Consider the following 21,429-nt stretch of genomic DNA (forward strand, 5'->3'; position numbering starts at 1 on the left):
TCTGTTTGTACAAACAAATGGAAAAATGTGCACTGTGAACTGACCCTAACACTGTTTTGGATCACAATAGTTACATATTGAAACCAATTGGCACTTCAGCATAGTGTCCACGGTAGAGCTACCTGAGATTCCCTTCTACTGAATATTAGGTTACAATATGATTCCAGTGGATCTCACTCATTTTTGGCAAACATTTCTCCAGGAAGAAAAAAATGGGATACGATTTAAACAATACTCCAGTGAAATTATTTAATATTAAAACATGTTTTCCAACCACTAAACAAGGCAATTACTTAATCTTCTCTTTACACACCCACAAACACACACACATTTTGCTTAAGTTATGGTAGCTCAAAAAATGCGCGCATAGAATGCTAACTCATAGCTTAAAAATATCTTTTCCTACCTTCACATTATCTGGATGCAGCCCCCCTGGGTGTTTGTCCATGTACTGACAGAGATCAGTGTGCTGAAGGAAAAAAGGGAAAATGTATTAACATCCCTCTGGCAATAACATGATTAATCAGTATTTTTCTTCTTCAAAGTCACCATTACCTTCTGAACAAAGCAAATATAAGACAAGCGATATTTTTTAAGTGAAAAGTAAACAATAACAAACATTATTTCTATATTTGTATATGGGTGGATTTTTTGTATGCAGTTGAATGCTCCTCCAAAATCCCATTTCTAACCACAACTGAATCATCATTGTTACCCCTAGACTCTGTTTTATGCTACACATATCCGTGTATTAGAAGGAATTCATGTCTATGATTTGTTGTATCTTATTTTCTCTTCATTGAATATGTATTTTTTAACTAAAAAAATAATGAAAACTTAATTCAACATACACATACCTTAACTTTATAAAGCTAGCTAAAACACAAACATGCAATTATACAAACCAATTATAATTTCAATTATCTTGTATTTTCAAGTACATTTGGTTATGATTATTTTTTATGAAAAGAAAATACTACAAACAGATCATTCTAATAAAATTGATCATTGGATTTACTTAAGTTTCTCATAACTATATTCATTAAAAACTTTTTTTCAGGATTCTGGACTCCTGAATATATTGGACAAAATACAACTTATAAATTACAAGAAATACTTTAAAAATTATAAATTAAGACAAATACATTCAGACATAACTTAAAAAAATATCCCTAACTTAACATCTTATGCTGTTATTATTTTAAAAATCCCAAGCTTGTCCACATTTGTATTATTTTCTTAGTGCTTTTTCTGCTTATATTATGAATGGTAGAATTGTGGAAAAACATGGAGAGTTGATATTTCAATTTTTCTTCTCTTACTGGAGGTTACTACAAAATTGATGACATTGAAACATTTAATCATTCTGTAAAAGCCACTGAACATGAGTATTTGTGTCCCATTATCAGGCTTCAGTTACTGAAGAATTGCTGAGTTTCATGATATATTCAAGAATATGTAGCCATGGTGACAACAGTTCAGATTCCTTTATTGAATTTTTATTGCATGCTAGGTGGTAATTGCTGAGGATATAGAGCAGAAGCAGAATTTAGCATAAATTCATTATTTATCATGTATTTCTTGAGCCCATATTAAGTTCCAGGCACTACACTAGTCACTAAGGATACAGAATTAAATGAAACAGTTGTAAATGGAAAAAAACTGACATGCCAGTAATTACAGTCGAGTATGTCTTATATTATTTTAAGAATAGTACTGGGTAATGTCTAAGAGTGTAACAAGGGGTATTTATTGTGGTCTAGAGATCTCAGAAAAGCCTCAGAAGAAGTTACTTCTAAGTAAGGCATGAGTAGAGAATGAAAGAAGTTAGACAAAGAGAAAAAAAATAGGACAGAAGAAATGCTCTTATATACTTTCTGAAGCAATACTGCTTTTATCTTGGACCACATCCAAAGTGTTTAAGCTTCCAAATCAAACTCCATGAAGACAGAAACTATGTCTGATTTGGAAATTGCTAACTTTATGATCCAGGCAAAATATCAGACACAAAGAGGAAGAACTGAATAAATGCAGGGAGAAACAGTTTTACCCATAGTACAGCTCATTTAAAATGACCCTAAAATATAATTACAACATGTTGCATGAGTTTTTGCTGAGTGACTATATGAAAGTGTTATATTATGCATTCAATGACTGAGGGATGAATTTTGGACCCAAAACTGCCACTTTTAACTCTGTATTATTAATTTTTCTGTTCTTTCAAATAGGGTTAACACTTCCCTCAGAGAAGATTTCTGAAGATTAAAATAGTACATGAAGAAGTACTCTTCAGCTATAACCTGACATACCTGAAAATAAGGTGCTATTTAAGATAATGCCCATTATACAGTAAGATCCAAGAGAGGAAAACTGTATGTAATTTGTTCACTGCTTAACATACAACAAATAAAACAGTAAACATAAAATACATCCAATCATTTCAAATATTATGTATCCAAGACTTGTTAAAATTAGTATTAAAAATATAAAATCTCAGTTTACAAAACAAAGAAAATCAGATTCACACTGTGAGTACACACTAGGAATAATAAACAGCAATAAATTTTATATTTATTTTACTGCTCATATTTTCTTTATTTATATTAGTAAATGCCAATAAAAAAGGAATCAGCATATCAATGTAAATAGTACATGTAATAGGATTGAAGGAAAATGTATAAACGAACATGAATGCACCTAGCAACATGGCACGTCAGTACGTAGCAAAAGCTGATAAAAATAAAATAGGAAACTGAAAATTTCACAATACCCTGACAAGTTTAACTTACTGCTTTTGAAAATCAACAAATGAAACAGCAAAAGAAAAAGGAAGTTTATAAAGGATATGAAAAACACAAAAACATGTTTACTTTTGTGCCCAATAAACTTGTCTCATACACGCTTTTTAAACAAATGGCATAGTCACAAAAACTGACAACGTATTAGACACAGAGAAAATTTCAAAAGTTACCAGAAGACAGAAGTCATATTATATCCTCTTCCCACAGCTAAATAAAATTAACACTGGCATACACTATATTTCATCAGCAATAAGATACAAATTTATTTTTTATCATTCTTGTATCTCTAAAACTGGAATAATAGCATTAATTTGCTATTAGCCAAGCAGTAGTTGGAATACAGTTGTCACTGCCTGTGTTTGAGCAAACTTTTTATTTACTCTATTCACACTTATTACTCTCATGGCGTGAATCATCAACAAATAACTTAAGGACCACCTGAGGAAAAAAAGATGTAAAGACAAGATATAATCATTATCTGGAAACCACCTACTGAAAATTTCAGGTAAGATTTTATGAAAAGCACCAGACCTGCATGGCTTTTTCAATAGGTATAAAGTAAAAATTCACAATGGTAAGAAAACACTAAATCACAGTTTGGATACATTGTTTTTCTTTCTTAGTAGTAGATAAAGTAATGTTCTTCCAGTCAATGGGATTGTAAGTGCCATGGCAAAAATAAAAAAAGAACAAAGAAAAGCTGTCAAAGGGAGGTAATGAGAACAGGAGGAGCAAAGAAAGAAAATCTATCTTTGTGGAAATATAAAAATAAAAATTTATTTCTAAAAGTGTTTAAATCATTTAAAAATGAATGCTGGTAAGATACTACACACATTCCAAAGCAATAGAAAGTGGTCAGAAGATTATTGACAGGAAAATTTGACTTTTATTTCATTTTATTTAATACATTCATTTTAACATTAGAATGACCAAAAATAAATAAAACCAACACACCCAAGCTAGAAAATACCAAATAACAAAGAGACCCAAAGAAAATAGAAGGGACTAATGCAGTTAATCACAGAAATTAATTAAATAGAAAAAATAGAAAACAACAGGCTTAATCAATTAAATAAGAATCTACTTCTTTAAGAAGCCCAATAAACCTTTGACAACTGATTTTTTTTTCAAGTGAGAGGTTTCTGACAAGATGTAATCAACATTAGGAAAAATAAAAATTACACAATTAAAAATGTGGAGATTTAAAAACCTACTATAAACACAGAGTACTATAAACTAAATCAACCTAAACAGTATTATAAACTTCTTCAAACCAATATATTTGATACATTTTAAAACCAACATCTTCTTAAAAAAACATAAATTATTAAATTTGTCCTATAAGAGATAGGAATTGAAGCACTATACCTAAGAAAATATAGTAAGTTCAGATAGTTTTAATGGAAAATCTTATTTTATACAAATAAGGTATAAGTTACCCCAGAGGAAAGAAAAAGATATGTTTCCCACTCCCTCTTTAAGGTTTACAACGTCAAAACAGGCGAAAACATAGGAGAGGTGGGAAGAGCTAAAACAACCTCTTTGTGATCATAGCTGTATATATTTTAGTGCTAGTAGGAACTAAAATTCAATCTTATATAATATGACTAATGGATCATTACCAAACTGGGAATAAAGAAATAGTTTAACATAAAAACATCTATTAATGTGATCCTCTAAAATTAACACATCCAAAAAGTGGAATGGTATTGGTACAAAATTTTCATGGTATTACATTTGACATATATTTATTAAATGCTGATTTTGCATGAATAAATAAGACAAAATCTCTGCTCCCATAGATTCTACATTTTGTGGGTTTCACACACTTGTGGATCATTTTATTTTTTTCCAAAATCAAAGTATTCAAGCTTTTTGTTTAAAATAAAAAATAAAACTATGAGGAAGGAAACATATCAGGAATGGGGGAAATAAATTCCTGATCTGCAAGGTGCACAAAGGCCCAATGATATTAGTATCATGAACTGTAAGGAGGCTTCTCCAGAGGTGAGATCTGAAGAATCTCAGATGGAGAAAGAGAAGAGGTACTACAAGGTCCCATTTTGTACACTAGCAAACTTCTGTTCTGCCTGCATTAAAAACTGTTTCCTTTCTGTACTTTTTAATATACAGTACTATGCCTGGAACTGCATTAGATGTGCCTAAATTACAAATTTCATTACATCTTTTCTTTCTTTTTAACTTATCTCCTAAGAATTATGTGACCCTTATGATTTGCACTGGTCCAGAAATGCAGAACTAAAGAATAATGCTGGAAGATACTCCTTCGTCATTCCATGTTTTAGTCATCCTGGGTATAAAAGTTCCAAACAGAAGATGGATGGCAGATGGCCAACAGATTACTCTCCTCCAATGAGATGGATAATCTCAGGTCCATCTGGTTTGTTCTCTGGCTACTTCTTGTTTTGTTACTAGAAGGAGCGTCTGTAGACTAGACACCTGGTGACTGCGGGTCCAACACAACAGCAGTTGGTCCTCTAACCTCTATCCAGGCCCTTGGCTAACACCTCCTCTTCCCTCACTCTATCATGCCTCCCCCATGTTCCTACACCTCCCTCTTACTCCATCACCCTTTGGAAGGGCTTGTCTGCCAGGTTTAAACTTGAATGCCTAAGAACAACTCATCAATCTTCCGTGGAGTGGGTGGTTTTAAAAGAAGTTACCAAGTCTGATTTGACTTACAGACCGAGCAGAAGATGGAGAACAGAAAGGGCCTCTCTAGGCTCAATTCCCACACTGACATATATTTCTTTCAAAATCAGATTCCTCCTCCCTCACTGCTGACTATTCATCAGGTAGCCTTTATTTGGTTATTTACAAGGGTGCAGGAGTGTGTCCAGGGGAAGGAACTTGAGGAACATACCTGAAATCGTGACGCCATGGACATGAATGTTTTCTGTAAAGGAGTGTGCCACATTTGTAATTTCGGTTTCCCCATACTGATTTGATTACTCTGTGGCTGGATCAATTTAGAAGGCAGGAGAGAGATCTCCCTTTGTAAAAAGGCACAATATAAAAAGACCATAGAAAATTCAAATGACTTTTTACTCATAAACATTTTCACACAAGCGTCTCAGTTAATTTCAATCACATGTAGCTCTGAGAACCACGTGACCAACAGTACACAGCCATGAAAGGGAAAGACGGGAAGGAAAACCACAAAGAAAAATTGGCTATAATGACAATTTCAAAACAGACCTGAGTGCAGAACAACCCTTTTATAAGTGAACCAGGGAAGAGAGGTCAGCCCAGCCCAAGACGAGGAGGAGAAACAAGCTGGACCGTGACATTCTCCTCTTCCTATGTTCCACTCTCCATCCCTTGCCCTTTTCTGTCACTGACTCGGTCACAGGGAAAGCAGCAAATTCCTTCCACTGAGTGCCTCTGGTAACAAGGCTCTCTGAAGACAACATGCAAGCAATGTCTTGCACACGAAATTTTACCCATATTTCAGGGCATAAATAAGTACACGTCAATTGTTAAGTAGGCTTCGCCATTCAGTATGTGCTTATATTTCCTTCTAATCAATGTATCATCCATGAAGTGAGGTTTTCCAGTTGTTGGCCCTTCAAATGATCATACCTCCTATTCAAGAGATACCAAGTTCCTCAGAGAAATTCTGCGTCTGCATTAGACTTGGATTTCAGACTGTACTTTTCCTATTAAGCAGGAATTCAAATAAGGCCCCTTCACAAACACATGCATTTGCTTCCATTCTCCAATAACGTTAAGCACAGTATCCACAATATTTGTCAGCAAACTGTGATGCTCTTCAGAAGCACTGCCAAAATATGACATTGAAAATAGCACAGCCCTACGTTTAGCATCTAGGCTAGAATTAAGGAAGTTTTTCCATGGGGAGAACCAACAGAAATCGTCATTTTGAAGTTAAGTTAAGCACAGCCTCTATGTCCTTCACTACTGCTTCATTTAGCTTTTCATTTTGACAGTGAGAGGAGAGGCAACATATTCAAAATTGGTGTATTTTTTATAACATTAAAAAAAAACCTGCTTCATGAGAGTAAGAATAAGTAAAGATTCCAGAAGATACTGCAACTAAATCTGAATTTCTTGTTCTTCAAGGATAGGTTTCTTTTATGTTTAAACATCAAGGTTCAGTTATAGTTTTATTTTGAATTTAATGAAAACGACTTACAAAACAAAAAATTTGAGTGGAAACATGATTTTAAAAAGATGGGCTGTGTTAAGAACTAGCAGATAACATGGGCAAATTGCAAGCAGAAAAATACAGGGCCCTCCTTTCCCCAACTGATTTCTGATTGAGAAACCCCCTGGTCCTCATCCCAGCTTGATTCTAGACACTACAATCTCCTCCAGGTCAGTGACCGATTTTAAAGAACCTTTAAATAGTACTCTGACTGGTAAAGAGATAATTATCAATGAATTTGTAAATTTCAAAAGAATCAGAGCAATTTTTTTCACTCTTCAGTAGTACCACATGTGGTCCCCAAATTAATGGCAACAATGGTAACAGTGTGACCAAGGCAGCAAGGGTGCCAGACCCTCACTTGGGATGCTTCCTCTGCCGCTACTGCCACCTGCATTACCACTGTCCCATGTCTGAGGCACAGCACATGCATTCTGACCAAAACCACATTTGAAGGCCACCTACAAACTTTGGTAGAACTCACTACCATTGCAGTTGTTAATCTATTTCACCTGCAACTCAATGAAGCCATGCAATCTGCTAGGGATAGCTGCCACTAGAGGCAACTGAAGAAGCCTTAAAGCAGTTGAGCCCTCCTTTCTTCTACAGCAATCAACGCCATCCTCCAGCTATCCTCTCTGTCTTAATCAGCCTACATTGCTGTAAGAATTAATACATCGAATTACCAAGCAATTAGTTCCACTCCTCTTCATATGAAGTCACAGGTTTAAAATGACTTGGAAATTGCATTTTTCTTTGTTAAGCTTTACAATACTCATCAATTTCATTCCCAAATCATAATTAATGAACTTTTAATATCATGAGTTCCAACACATGAGCAGCATTCATTAGTGAGAAAAAAAATGAAAAGAAATATTAATCGACTGTTCCTTGAAAACAAAATCACAGCCATGCAAGATGCTTTATAGAGGAAATTTGTTCCCACTATATATAAAAGGGGGGTATTTTTAAAACAAAGGTTAAAAAATACAACTTTGTAAGTATTCTATCAAATGTTATTTAGGTTTTATGCCAATGCACTGAAATCCTTCATCCTTAATGACAAAAACAAGACATTCATGAACAAGCATAAAAGTGCTGTCTCTTCCCTCTGAAGTACTAACTCTAATTACAGCTAGATTGTTGTGCCTCAGACTGCATCATGGGACATGGTATGACAATAGCAACAATATGGTCTTCCCACTTATTCCAGCATCACCCAAAGATAGGCTCCCAAATGGAATATTCTCAAATAATCCACTGTTCCTGCACAGACTTATTTTACCTATTACAAAACCTGTCTCTGAATTATTTCATTATTACCTGTTTTAAAGCCACTTAGGAAATGTTTGAAATTCTACCCAATAAACTATACACATATTCCCTAGAAGGGAAACGTGGTTAACACACATAATACTTTATACTACATAAAAATCCTCCCAATGGTTTCTTCCTAATTAAATTAGCCATGTCTTTTTTTTTTTTTCCTCCCATTAAATTGTATTCTCCTTCTCCCTTTTGGTCATGATAAACCTGTATGTGACTTTGCTAACCCATAATTCTGCCTAATTGGTTTCAGCTGTCATTTCTGAATCCAGAATGCATGGGCAGCCTGGGGCTGGTGACTGGACCAGGAAGCATTTCCAACCACATTCTCGTCATGTAAAGCCAGTAACCTGAAAGATCTTTTCCATTAAAACAAAAACCTTGCTATTTGGCTTCTGGCAATGACACCATGGGTAGAGAGATTGTGTAGCTCTATCCAGGCAGTAAGACTTTAGGGAGCCATTCTTCTCTGACCAAAAGAATGCATTCATGCTCTAATAGTCTGAGTGTCTGAAGTAGTTTCAATATTGTAGGAGCTAATTCATAAACTGGTATATCCAGAACTCTACCTACATAAATTTATTTACTTTAAAAAGCTTCTAGGAGGTATATATGATTTTTCCTTCTTTAAATTAAATAAATTCCAAGTATAGATTTGGAAAGTTTCAAGAAATTAAGGAAAATCTTCTAGAAGTAGATCACTGTGGTTCTACAGAACCATATGCTATGCCTGCCTTAGAAGAATGTGTAAAATATGCTCTCTTGAAAGAGTGAAGGAAAGAGTTACCCAGTATGGTTTATACCTCCTCTGGCAAACCATTCACAAGCCTAAACCATATAATACATTTTAACATACCTAAATAGTCACTTCAAAACAATGTTCATGCTGTTTTGAAGCCAGGATGATTTTTAAAAGGAAAAACAGAAAGCCATGGGTATAAAGAATAGAATGCTCTGATCATCCAACATCCTCAAGAATTTGAAGGAAATAAAAAAGTTTAACAAAGTGGGCGATGTAAAAATTTTTGGAGTCAAAGCACAAGATGCAAGAGAAAAACGGAACTACAACAGAACTCAGGAATACCTTAACTCTGAAAACACCTGGAGCTGCCCTGCTAGAAATATGGAATATACTGAAATTATGATGAAAGTGATATGAACAAAATAAGTTTGAAACAGAGAACTAAAGGGGAAGAGAAGAGAGAAAGAGGAGCAATAAAGAGTGGGTAGGATGACAGAGGAAGCAAAGGTAGCCCTCCTGGAATCACTGTTGCTGGCTGCTAACTAGGACAGGAGAGATTTTTAAAATAATCTTAGTTCTTGGGGCAGAAGTAATACCCACACTGGACCGATTATACCAGTTGTGTGGTTCAGAAACTTTATGAGTTATACTCTAATGAGCTTCAGGGATATGTTTTTCTAATTTTAAAGACAGTAAGACTGGAACACATAATCACAGCAAAACTATTAAACAAATATAATTTGGTAATTTGTTGCTCATCTTTTTTAGATTTACCAACTGAAAGCCAAATATATATTTTCAAACTCTTAGAATGGGTGAAGTATTATAAAATATATAAATATAAATCAAAAGTATTCACAATTTTGGAGCTTACTGCTAACTACATGGGAAATAAGAATGACCATCGAATAAATGTGAATAGTCTTCTTACCTAAAATGAAACATATATATACCATGTCCATATCATTTGACCCAGTAACAATAATTTTAGAAGGTCTTTTTCTACAAGGAAATACAGAGGGATGTTTCAGAAATAACATTATTAATATTCTACAATGCAAAATATTATTTATTATTAATATTATACAATACAATGAATATTAATTATTTATGGTGCAGGGGTTATGCGCTGTAGACTCCAAAAGGGACAAATAAAAACTCTTGAATTATAGAAATAGTTAGAAAAACAAATTCATACGACAAATGTAGAGCTTCTTTACATATTCCTGGCTGGTGGGAATACACAGAATATTTAGAATGACAAAACTTTCAGAGGAGGTTTTGGCAAACAGAGAAGTATTTGAAATGTTTGTTTGTTACATATGATGAAAGAGGCCATTTATATTGCTGTTCTTGTGGTGCACCTGAAGCACAAGAACGTTTATGTAAGATCTCTGCTTTAAAAATCATTTTGTAATTACTGCTGTATAGCTTGTAAAGGGGCAAAAATAATCCATATTTCTCAAACACAATGAGTACACATATCACACCATTATTTTTTTAAAGGAAAGTTTTAACTTGAAGAGCATGATGTTTTAAAACACAGGAAATTGAAGCATAGCAAAAATATTAAGAATCCACAAAAAATTGTGAAACATAAGTAGCTCTTTTAGCAACAAAGAATAAAAAGACCTCCGATCACAGGATGGGGAAAAAACCCAAACTCATGAATTCTTACATTATGAGTATTGCAAAAAGTTAAAATAGTGTAAAAATTCCGAAGTAGATTTTTCAGGATCTATAGCCAAAAGTCAAATTGCTGACTTACCTGTCAAAAAAATTTGCTAAAACTCAAATTATTGCTCTTTTTCCTATTTTTTGCTACTAGCTGTGCTCAATTCATGCACAAAGGAAATGTGCTTGATTCCTTGTTACGTATTAGTATGAAATTAAAGATACGCTAGAAAAAGATTTATTTTCTTTTTTTTCTTAATCATTAGACACTTGCAAACCTGCCATGAGAATAATTTTCCCAAGGGCTTGACATATGCGGCAGGCAGAGCTGATGCTCTGAATATGAATCCTGAAGCCAAGGAGCAAACACCAATATTACTTGCTCCTCATGGCCTGTTCTAAGCTCTTCTGCCAAAATCTAGCTACGTACTCAGTGAATGAGAGCTAAAAATATCTTCATTCTCTTGATTCAGTGTAATTGGCCATAAAAAGGTTACTGAAAAAATTTAAAATCTTACCTAGTCTGCACGGGATGAATTCAGGCAAGTGCTTACCTGATGCTGTGGCTGAAAATATCATTTGAAAGTCACTCTTAGCAAAATTTAAAAGAAGTTATTGGTGCTCAAATTTGAAACAACTACAAAAAAAAAGTTTTTCGGAAAATCACCCTGGAAAATTGTGGGCAAAATATCTCAATATTCATTTCAAAATAAATTAGTAGGCCTGACATGTAATTATCTTAATCAACATTTGAAGCTGTTGCAATAATTTCTCTCAAGAAAATCACGGCAGCAACCATACTTGACAGAGAAGGTGACCACATCTGTGCCTAACCCTTTAACACTAGGACACAAAAGTCTGCGGTATGTATGCTGCTTTAGTGCCCTCATTGATAAACATAAGGTTTTTAAATGTAAAGAAACCAGAATCAAGTGTTCAATAAAATCTTTTAAAATCATCACTTGGATTTGTTTTATTAAGAATTTTTGATTTTTTCCAGATTTAAAGTAATATCAGAGCATGGGATTTTGAATTAATACAAAAGATGCAGAAATTTAAAATGTGAACAGACTTGATACATAGTTACATGTATTGATTTGGAACAATGGTAGCATTAACTTCTATGAGTTTTTGAAATAGTTAAAAAAATTGCGCATATACGATATGAGTACAGAATACATGTAATTCATCTTCACGTTCATGCACGTGAGTATGAATCATAAAAGAATTCTTCAAAGATAATGCATGGTAGCCCTGGCTTTCTCTAGAGTGATTGGGTACTAAGTAATTTGGGATATATCAGTCAGGACAGGCCAGGTATGCAGCCACAACAAACAACTTTTGCTCATAATTTGTTGGCCAAAGCCATGTGATCATACCTAAGTTCAACAGGGAAAGGAGGTATGATCATCCTGTATGCATTGGGATTGAAATATTAGAGAATATTGATACCATCTTCTACATTAGGCAAATTATACTCAATTTTTTTCTTCTGATAAAATAGCATGATTAAATATATACATATATATATATATATGTTTGCACTGAATTTTGAAAGAACCTTTTGTCAAGGATTTTGTAACTTCAAAAGGATGCTAAAATTTTACAAACTCAATTATTTCTCTTAAAAAATTTACATTCTAGAAATTCTTGCTATACCATGTTAATTTTTTTCTCTGAACTCTGAAAAATATTTTCATTTTCAGCATCCCTGTTAAATTAAAGGGTTATACTGCATATTTAAATTAATCTCCATGACTCTGTATCATAAGTGGGGTTCTCTAGATGGAGTCTGGGGGTCCTGTATGCTTATTATGTAAAAGGAATAAAATATGTTTATTAGGTAAAAGGAAGGAGAAAAAAGCAGGATTGAACATAGGAAGTCAAACTGTGATGCAGGCCAATAACGCCTTGGCCACCCGAGTGCCAAGTTCCTTGCATTGGAAAGAAAAGCCCAGGCCTTTCTACCCCTGCCTCACACAGTCACCAGATACAAGATGCCAGGGGAAGGCGTGACCCCATTCAAGATACATCTCTGCAGCTGAGCCAGATCAACAGGGGGAAACATTCTGGTAAAAATACTTCCTCGTAGCTAGACAGCAAATTCTTCTTTAAAGGGGGATATGGACTCTCTATTTCTATGTCTGTCATACTGCGTAAGCGTGTTTTAATGAAAACCTTGAAAAATGACTCTACATTTGTCTCATATACATGCACACACACAATCATGTCTGAGGCATCTATTCTACAGAAATTACCATATCAATTTGGCAAAGATTTAGTTTCCACTGTGCATGTACTATGGGATATACCAAATGAGAAATGAACTCCTGCCCTCAGGAAGACTAGTGTCTATTCATCTCACACAGATGCTGTGATGACAGACAAGAATGATCTTTACAAGATACCCCTCAACTCATGGTAGTTTTACTCAGGTGAAAACTGCTAACAGCCACAACAAAAATCCTTAGTCCTTTCTTTTTTTCTAACAAATATTGTTTATTTATTTACGAACTTACTATTTCTTATTATTTGTTACTCATCATTTCTTCCTATTCTTCTTTCCCCCAGCCTTGTTGACTTTCTATCTGTTGTTAGAATTAAATATCTTTCTTCAATATATTTCCTAAAATTCTATCTAGAATATTCAACATTTTCTTTTACCCTGTTACTTCTAACTTCCTCATCCAAGTAAAAAGGGTAGAGAAATAGGAGAAAAGAGAAATTCAATCCTCCATATGGCAGAAATGAAAGTGAATAACCAAGACACAACACTTTTACACAAAGATCACATATTCAAAAAAAAGGGGAAAACCCAGAAGATGGAAAATTCTTACTTAACAAATAGCTGCCATGACAAATTAGTTTTGCAGTTTCTGAATGAGCATCTGTTGGGGATTTATAACTGGACGTGTATCTTCCAGTGACAAAGGAGTAAATTATTCACTTGAAATTGTATGTTAACTTAGAACACTCAAGTTCATTTTCTAAAAAGTAGGTCTCTAATCATACACCGGACTCAAAAACATAATGAACCTGCAAAACAAGCAATCTGTGCATTCTTAATAATTAAGTTTTGAAATTGTTATTTCCTTATATATACACTTACATTGTAAAAATGTTATTAGCTTTAAAATACTACTAATGCATGACTGCGTGTTCATACAGAATATCAAGATCCCATAGTCATTACAACAAACTAACAAAAAGACTAACAAAGCCACTAACGACCAATTGAAAAATATTTTCCATCAAGACAGAACATCATGTTTGTACTTGAGACACTGTGTGTGTGCCCAAAATTTTCTTGATGGGACGATGATCTAATAACAATTCATTCAAGTATCTTCATTCGCACTAGTCTTGTCACATTTGATAAACTCTAACAATAAATAGCAAAGATTTATATGCTTCACAACCATTAATGTGAAAAAATTATCTAATTACACAGTGGTTTACACAATGACAAGCTCAAGCATTTGTTCACATTTAAACTTATTCAGAATGGATGAGATTCCAAGGAAACAATGGCAGAATGAACAGACGCATGTACTAAGTACTCTCTTGAATCCCCATGCACCAAACTTCAGAATCTCCAAAACAGATGGTAGCAGGTTTGGCATAGCAAAATACAAACAAATGGATTATTAAACCAGTAATTGGGAAAACCTAGAAGCACCCATCTTCTGTAAAACAGGACCACCAAAAGGCTCAGGGGTTGGTGGCACGAGGAAGTGGGTATGAACAGAAGATCTATATATGGAGGCCTAAACTATGAAAGATTGGTTGAAAATCTTCTCAGTAATTATTTATGCCTTAGAGCTCTTTTCCCACTCTGCTTACATAGGTAACTGCCTCTAAACCTGGAGAGAGGAAAACTTAGTGTCTGATCTGGGAAACCCAGCTAGTTGAGGACATGAATACCATCCTGAAACTGAATTGCATGAGGTCCTATCCCCCATTCTGCTTCCAGGCCGGAGTTTAGAATAATCCTCACTGGGAATCTTACAACACTGCAGGAAAAACAGATACTGATGTTAACAGAATGGCTTAGCCAGCTCCTACAATGAAATTCATGGTGAACCAGCTACCCACACCCTAGGAGCTCCCCAATCAGACTCTCACTGCAGAACTTTTAAGTATGACCAGATAGCCAAGAATCACTAGCTCTTAAACCTGAGTCTTTAATTCAGAGAACAAAACAAAGAGAAAGAAAAAATCCTGGTAAAAACAGAGCAAATACTGGTAGAAAACCTTCAGAATGACTATTATTAATATTTTCACTAGTAAGAAAAGATACTGCAACCTTGAAACAAGAAAAGTATATTATAAAGTGGAGTATTCTAAGAACAAAGAGATATCTTAGAAATTAATAATATTAAAACTTGAAAATTTCAATAGAATAAGCAAAGCACAAAGCTGAGAAAACATCCCTTAACACTGAACTCAAGGAAAAAATAATGCAAAAATAGGAGAGAAGTCAAGAAAATTGGAAAAGCAATCCAGATTCAATATTTAAATAATAAAAACTTGAAAGATAAAAGTGAAATGAAAGAAAGAAATCATAACAAAATAGTTTAATTTCTCAGAACAGGATATACACATTAAAAGATACTCAACATCATTAATCATGAGAGAAAATCAAAACAAAATGACAAAGAGAAACTACTAAGCTTCCACTGTAATAAAAGACAGATAATAATAAGAATGAAGGAGGGTGTGGAAAAATTGGAACCCCATACATTGCTGGTTAGATTGTAAAATGGTGCATCCATTTTGGAACACAGTTTGAGAGTCCCTCAAAAAGTTAAACATAAGAGTGGGAGCCAAGATGGCGGCATGAGTAGAGCAGTGGAAATCTCCTCCCAAAACCACATATATTTATGAAAATATAACAAAGACAATTCTTCCTAGAATAGAGACCAGAGGACACAGGAAAACATCCAGACAACATCCACACCTGCGAGAACACAGCGCCTTGCAAAGGAGGTAAGATACAAGCCCCGGCCCTGTGAGACCCGAGCGCCCCTCCACCCAGCTCCCGGTGGGAGGAGAGGAGATGGAGCGTGGAAGGAGAGGGAGCCCAGGACTGCTGAACACCCAGCCCCAGCCATGTGCACCGGAGCGCAGACACACAGTGCATGCGTGGGGTCCTGGATACTAGGAATACAGGGCACTAAGACCGCTGAGCGGGTCCCTGAGGCCGGCGCCATAGGACAAAGAAAAGCGAGTGGCTTTTTTTTTTTTCTTTTTGGCGAGTGCTTTTTAGAAGTCTTAAAGGGACAGGGACCCCGAAAACCAACGGAAGCGCCCTGGGACACTTAATCCAGAGGCAGGGAAACTAGAGATCTCTGGGCACTCTAACCCCCTGGGCTGCAAGGAACATGTAGGCGCCTAACGGAGATAAATAGCCTCCCAACCGCTCCCCCGCCAATGTGGCTCCACCATTTTGGAGCAGCAGCCCGAGACAGGCCACGCCCACAGCACAAAGGAGATAAACTCCATCCCAGCGAGGCAGGAATCAGAAGCCCGGTCTGCACGAAGCAGCCCAGCACTAGCCACTAGAGGTCACTGTTCTCCCAGAAGAGGAAGGTCACAAACCAACAAGAAGGGAAGTTCCTCCAGCCGTCACTCGTCCCAGCTCTGCAAACTATTACTATCACCATGAAAAGGCAAAATTACAGGCAAACCAAGATCACAGAGACAACACCAGGGAAGGAGGTAGACCTAACCAGTCTTCCTGAAAAAGAATTCAAAATAAAAATCATAAACATGCTGACGGAGATGCAGAGAAATATGCAAGAGCTAAGAGATGAAGTCCGGAAGGAGATCACAGAAGCCAGGAAGGAGATTATGGAAGTGAAACAAACTCTGGAAGGATTTATAAGCAGAATGGATAAGATTCAAGAGGCCTTTGATGGAATAGAAAGCAGAGAACAGGAACGCATAGAAGCCGACAGAGAGAGAGATAAAAGGATCTCCAGGAATGAAACAATATTAAGAGAACTGTGTGACCAATCCAGAAGGAATAATATCCGTATTATAGGGATACCAGAAGAAAAAGAGAAAGAAAAAGGGATAGAAAGTGCCTTTGAAGAAATAATTGCTGAAAACTTACCCAAACTGGGGGAGGAAATGATTGAACAGACCACGGAAATACACAGAACCCCAACAGAAAGGATCCAAGGAGGACAACACCAAGACACATAATAATTAAAATGGCAAAGATCAAGGACAAGGAAAGAGTTTTAAAGGCAGCTAGAGAGAAAAAGGTCACCTATAAAGGAAAACCCATGAGGCTATCATCAGACTTCTCAACAGAAACCCTACAGGCAAAAAGAGTATGGCATGATATATTTAATGCAATGAAAGAGAAGGGCCTTGAACCAAGGATACTGTATCCAGCACGATTATCATTTAAATATGATGGAGAGATTAAATAATTCCCAAACAAGCAAAAGCTGAGGGAATTTGCTTCCCACAAACCACCTCTACAGGGCATCTTAGAGGGACTGCTCTAGATGGGAGCACTACTAAAAAGAGCACAGAACAAAACACCCAACATATGAAGAATGGAGGAGGAGGAATAAGAAGGGAGAGAAGAAAAGAATCTTCAGACAGTGCATATAACAGCTCAATAAGTGAGCTAACTTAGGCGGTAAGATACTAAAGAGGCTAACCTTGAACCTTTGGTAACCACGAATTTAAAGCCTACAATGGCAAGAGGTACATATCTTTCAATAGTCACCCTAAATGTAAATGGACTGAATGCAGCAATCAAAAGACACAGAGTAATAGAATGGATACAAAAGCAAGATGCATCTATATGCTGCTTACAAACCTCAAACCCAAAGACACAGAGACTAAAAGTCATGGGATGGGAAAACATATTTCAGGCAAACAACAGCAAAAAGAAAGCAAAGGTTGCAGTACTAATATCAGACAAAATAGACGTCAAAACAAAGAAAGTAACAAGAGATAAAGAAGGACACTACATAATGATAAAGGGCTCAGTCCAACAAGAGGATATAACCATTCTAAATATATATGCACCCAACACAGGAGCACCAGAATATGTGAAACAAATACTAATAGAACTAAAGGGGGAAACAGACTGCAATGCAGTCATTTTAGGAGACTTCAACACACCACTCACCCCAAAGGATAGATCCACCGGGCAGAAAATAAGTAAGGACACAGAGGCACTGAACAACACAGTAGAACAGATGGACCTAATAGACATCTATAGAACTCTACATCCAAAAGCAACAGGATATACATTCTTCTCAAGTGCACATGGAACATTACCGAGAATAGACCACATTCTAGCCCACAAAAAGAGACTCAGTAAATTCCAAAATATTGAAATGCTACCAACCAATTTTTCAGACCTCAAAGGTATAAAACTAGAAATAAACTCTACAAAGAAAACAAAAAGGCTCACAAACACATGGAGGCTTAACAACATGCTCCTAAATAATCAATGGATCAACGAACAAATTAAAATAGAGATCAAGGAATATATGGAAACAAATGACAACAACACAAAGCTCCAACTTTTGTGGGATGCAGCGAAAGCAGTCTTAAGAGGAAAAGTATATAGCAATCCAGGCACACTTGAAGAAGGAAGAACAATCCCAAATGAATAGTCTAACATCACAATTATCAAAACAGGAAAAAGAAGAACAAATGAGGCCTAAAGTCAGCAGAAAGAGGGACATAATAAAGATCAGAGAAGAAAGAAACAAAATTGAGAAGAATAAAACAATAGCAAAAATCAATAAAACCAAGAGCTGGTTCTTTGAGAAAATAAAATAGACAAGCCTCTAGCCAAACTTATTAAGAGAAAAAGAGAATCAACACAAATCAACAGAATCAGAAATGAGAACGGAAAAATCACGACAGACTCCACAGAAATACAAAAAATTATTAAAGACTAATATGAAAACCTATATGCCAACAAGCTGGAAAACCTAGAAGAAATGGACAACTTCCTAGAAAAATACAATATTCCAAGACTGAAGAAAGAAACACAAAAGTTAAACAAACCGATTACGAGCAAAGAAATTGAAAGGGTAATCAAAAAACGACCCAAGAACAAAACCCCCGGGCCGGACGGATTTACCTTGGAATTTTATCAGACACACCGAGAAGACATAATACCATTCTCCTTAAAGTTTTCCAAAAAGTAGAAGAGGAGGGAATACTCCCAAACTCATTCTATGAAGCCAACATCACCCTAATACCAAAACCAGGCAAAGACCCCACCAACAAAGAAAATTACAGACCAATATCCCTGATGAATGTAGATGCAAAAATACTCAATAAAATATTAGCAAACCGAATTCAAAAACATATCAAAAGGATCATGCACCATGACGAAGTGGGATTCATCCCAGGGATGCAAGGATGGTACAACATTTAAAAATCCATCAACATCATCCATCACATTAACAAAAAGAAAGACAAAAACCACATGATCATCTCCATAGATGCTGAAAAAGCATTTGACAAAATTCAACATCCATTCATGATAAAAACTCTCAGCAAAATGGGTATAGAGGGCAAGTACCTCAACATAATAAAGGCCATATATGATAAACCCACAGCCAACATTATACTGAACAGCGAGAAGCTGAAAGCTTTTCCTCTGAGATCGGGAACAAAACAGGGATGCCCACTCTCCCCACTGTTATTTTACATAGTACTGGAGGTCCTAGCCATGGCAATCAGACAAAACAAGGAATCCAGATTGGTAAAGAAGAAGTTAAACTGTCACTATTTGCAGATGACATGATATTATACATAAAAAACCCCAAAGACTGCACTCCAAAACTACTAGAACTGATATTGTAATACAGCAAAGTTGCAGGATACAAACTTAACATACAGAAATATGTGGCTTTCCTATATACTACCAATGAACCAATAGAAAGAGAAATCAGGAAAAAAATTCCACTCACAATTGCATCAAAAAGAATAAAATACCTAGGAATAAACCTAACCAAAGAAGTGAAAGACCTATACCCTGAAAACTACAAGTCACTCTTATGAAAAATTAAAGGGGATACTAACAAATGGAAACTCATCCCATGCTCGTGGCTAGGAAGAATTAATATCAACAAAATGGCCATCCTGCCCAAAGCAATATACAGATTGATGCAATCCCTATCAAATTACCAGCAACATTCTTCAAAGAACTGGAACAAATAGTTCAAAAATTCATATGGAAACACCAAAGACCCTGAATAGCCAAAGCAATCCTGAGAAAGAAGAATAAGTCCAGGGGATCTCACTCCCCAACTTCAAGCTGTACTACAAAGCCATAGTAATCAATACAATTTGGTACTCGCACAAGAACAGCGCCACAGACCAGTGGAACAGATTAGAAACTCCAGACATTAACCCAAACGTATATGGTCAATTAATATTTGATAAAGGAGCCATGGACATACAATAGTGAAACGACAGTCTCTTCAATAGATGCTGCTGGCAAAACTGGACAGCTACATGTAGGAGAATGAAACTGGACCATTGTCTAATCCCATACACAAAAGTAAATTCAAAATGGATCAAAGACCTGAATGTAAGTCATGAAACCATAAAACTCTTAGAAAAAAACATAGGCAAAAACCTCTTAGACATAAACATGAGTGACCTCTTCTTGAACATATCTCCCCGGGCAAGGAAAACAACAGCAAAAATGAACAAGTGGGACTATATTAAGCTGAAAAGCTTCTGTACAGCAAAAGACACCATCAATAGAACAAAAAGGTACCCTACAGTTTGGTAAATGACAGATCCAATAAAGGCTTGACGTACAAAATGTATAAAGAGCTCACACACCTCAACAAACAAAAAACAAATAAACCAATTAAAAAATTTGGAAAACTAAACAGACAGTTCTCCAAAAAAGATATACAGATGGCCAACAGACACATGAAAAGATGCTCCACATCGCTTGTCATCAGAGGAATGCAAATTAAAACCACAATAAGATATCACCTGACACCAGTAAGGATGGCTACCATCCAAAAGACAAACAACAACAAATGTTGATGAGGTTGTGGAGAAAGGGGAACCCTCCTACACTGCTGGTGGGAATGTAAATTAGTTCAACCATTGTGGAAAGCAGTATGGAGGTTCCTCAAAATGCTCAAAATAGAATTACCATTTGACCCAGGCATTCCACTCCTAGGAATTTACCCTAAGAATGCAGCACTCTAGTTTGAAAAAGACAGATGCAGCCCTATGCTTATCGCAGCACTATTTACAATAGCCAAGAACTGAAAGCAACCTAAGTGTCCATCAGTAGATGAATGGATAAAGAAGATGTGGTACATATACACAATGGAATATTACTCAGCCATAAGAAGAAAACAAATCCTACCATTTGCAATAACATGGATGGAGCTAGGGGATATTATGCTCAGTGAAATAATCCAAGCAGAGAAAGACAAATACCAAATGATTTCACTCATATGTGGAGTATAAAGAAAGACAAAGGAAAAACTGAGGGAACAAAACAGAAGCAGTATCACAGAACCCAACAATGGACTAACAGGTACCAAAGGGGAAGGGACTGGGGAGGCTGGGTGGGTTGGGAGGAATAAGAGTGGGGAGAAGAAAGGGGGTATTATGATTAGCATGCATAATAGGGGGGGTGGGAGAAATGGGAAGGGCTGTACAACACAGAG

General features: G+C 35.8%; 1 protein-coding gene across 8 annotated transcripts in view; it reads right to left on the reverse strand.

Annotated features, from left to right (window-relative positions):
- The window catches only part of CDK14 (cyclin dependent kinase 14), an 835,688-nt gene that overhangs the window by 347,122 nt on the left and 467,137 nt on the right, over positions 1 to 21,429 (reverse strand). For all 8 annotated transcript variants that reach the window (XM_073238870.1, XM_073238871.1, XM_037019857.2 and 5 more), the window contains one exon: positions 407 to 469. In XM_073238870.1, the coding sequence (XP_073094971.1) occupies positions 407 to 469 (63 nt within the window). The remainder of the gene's footprint in view (positions 1 to 406; positions 470 to 21,429) is intronic.

This window comes from Manis javanica, chromosome 6 (genome assembly GCF_040802235.1).
Source record: "Manis javanica isolate MJ-LG chromosome 6, MJ_LKY, whole genome shotgun sequence".
NCBI lineage: Eukaryota > Metazoa > Chordata > Mammalia > Pholidota > Manidae > Manis > Manis javanica.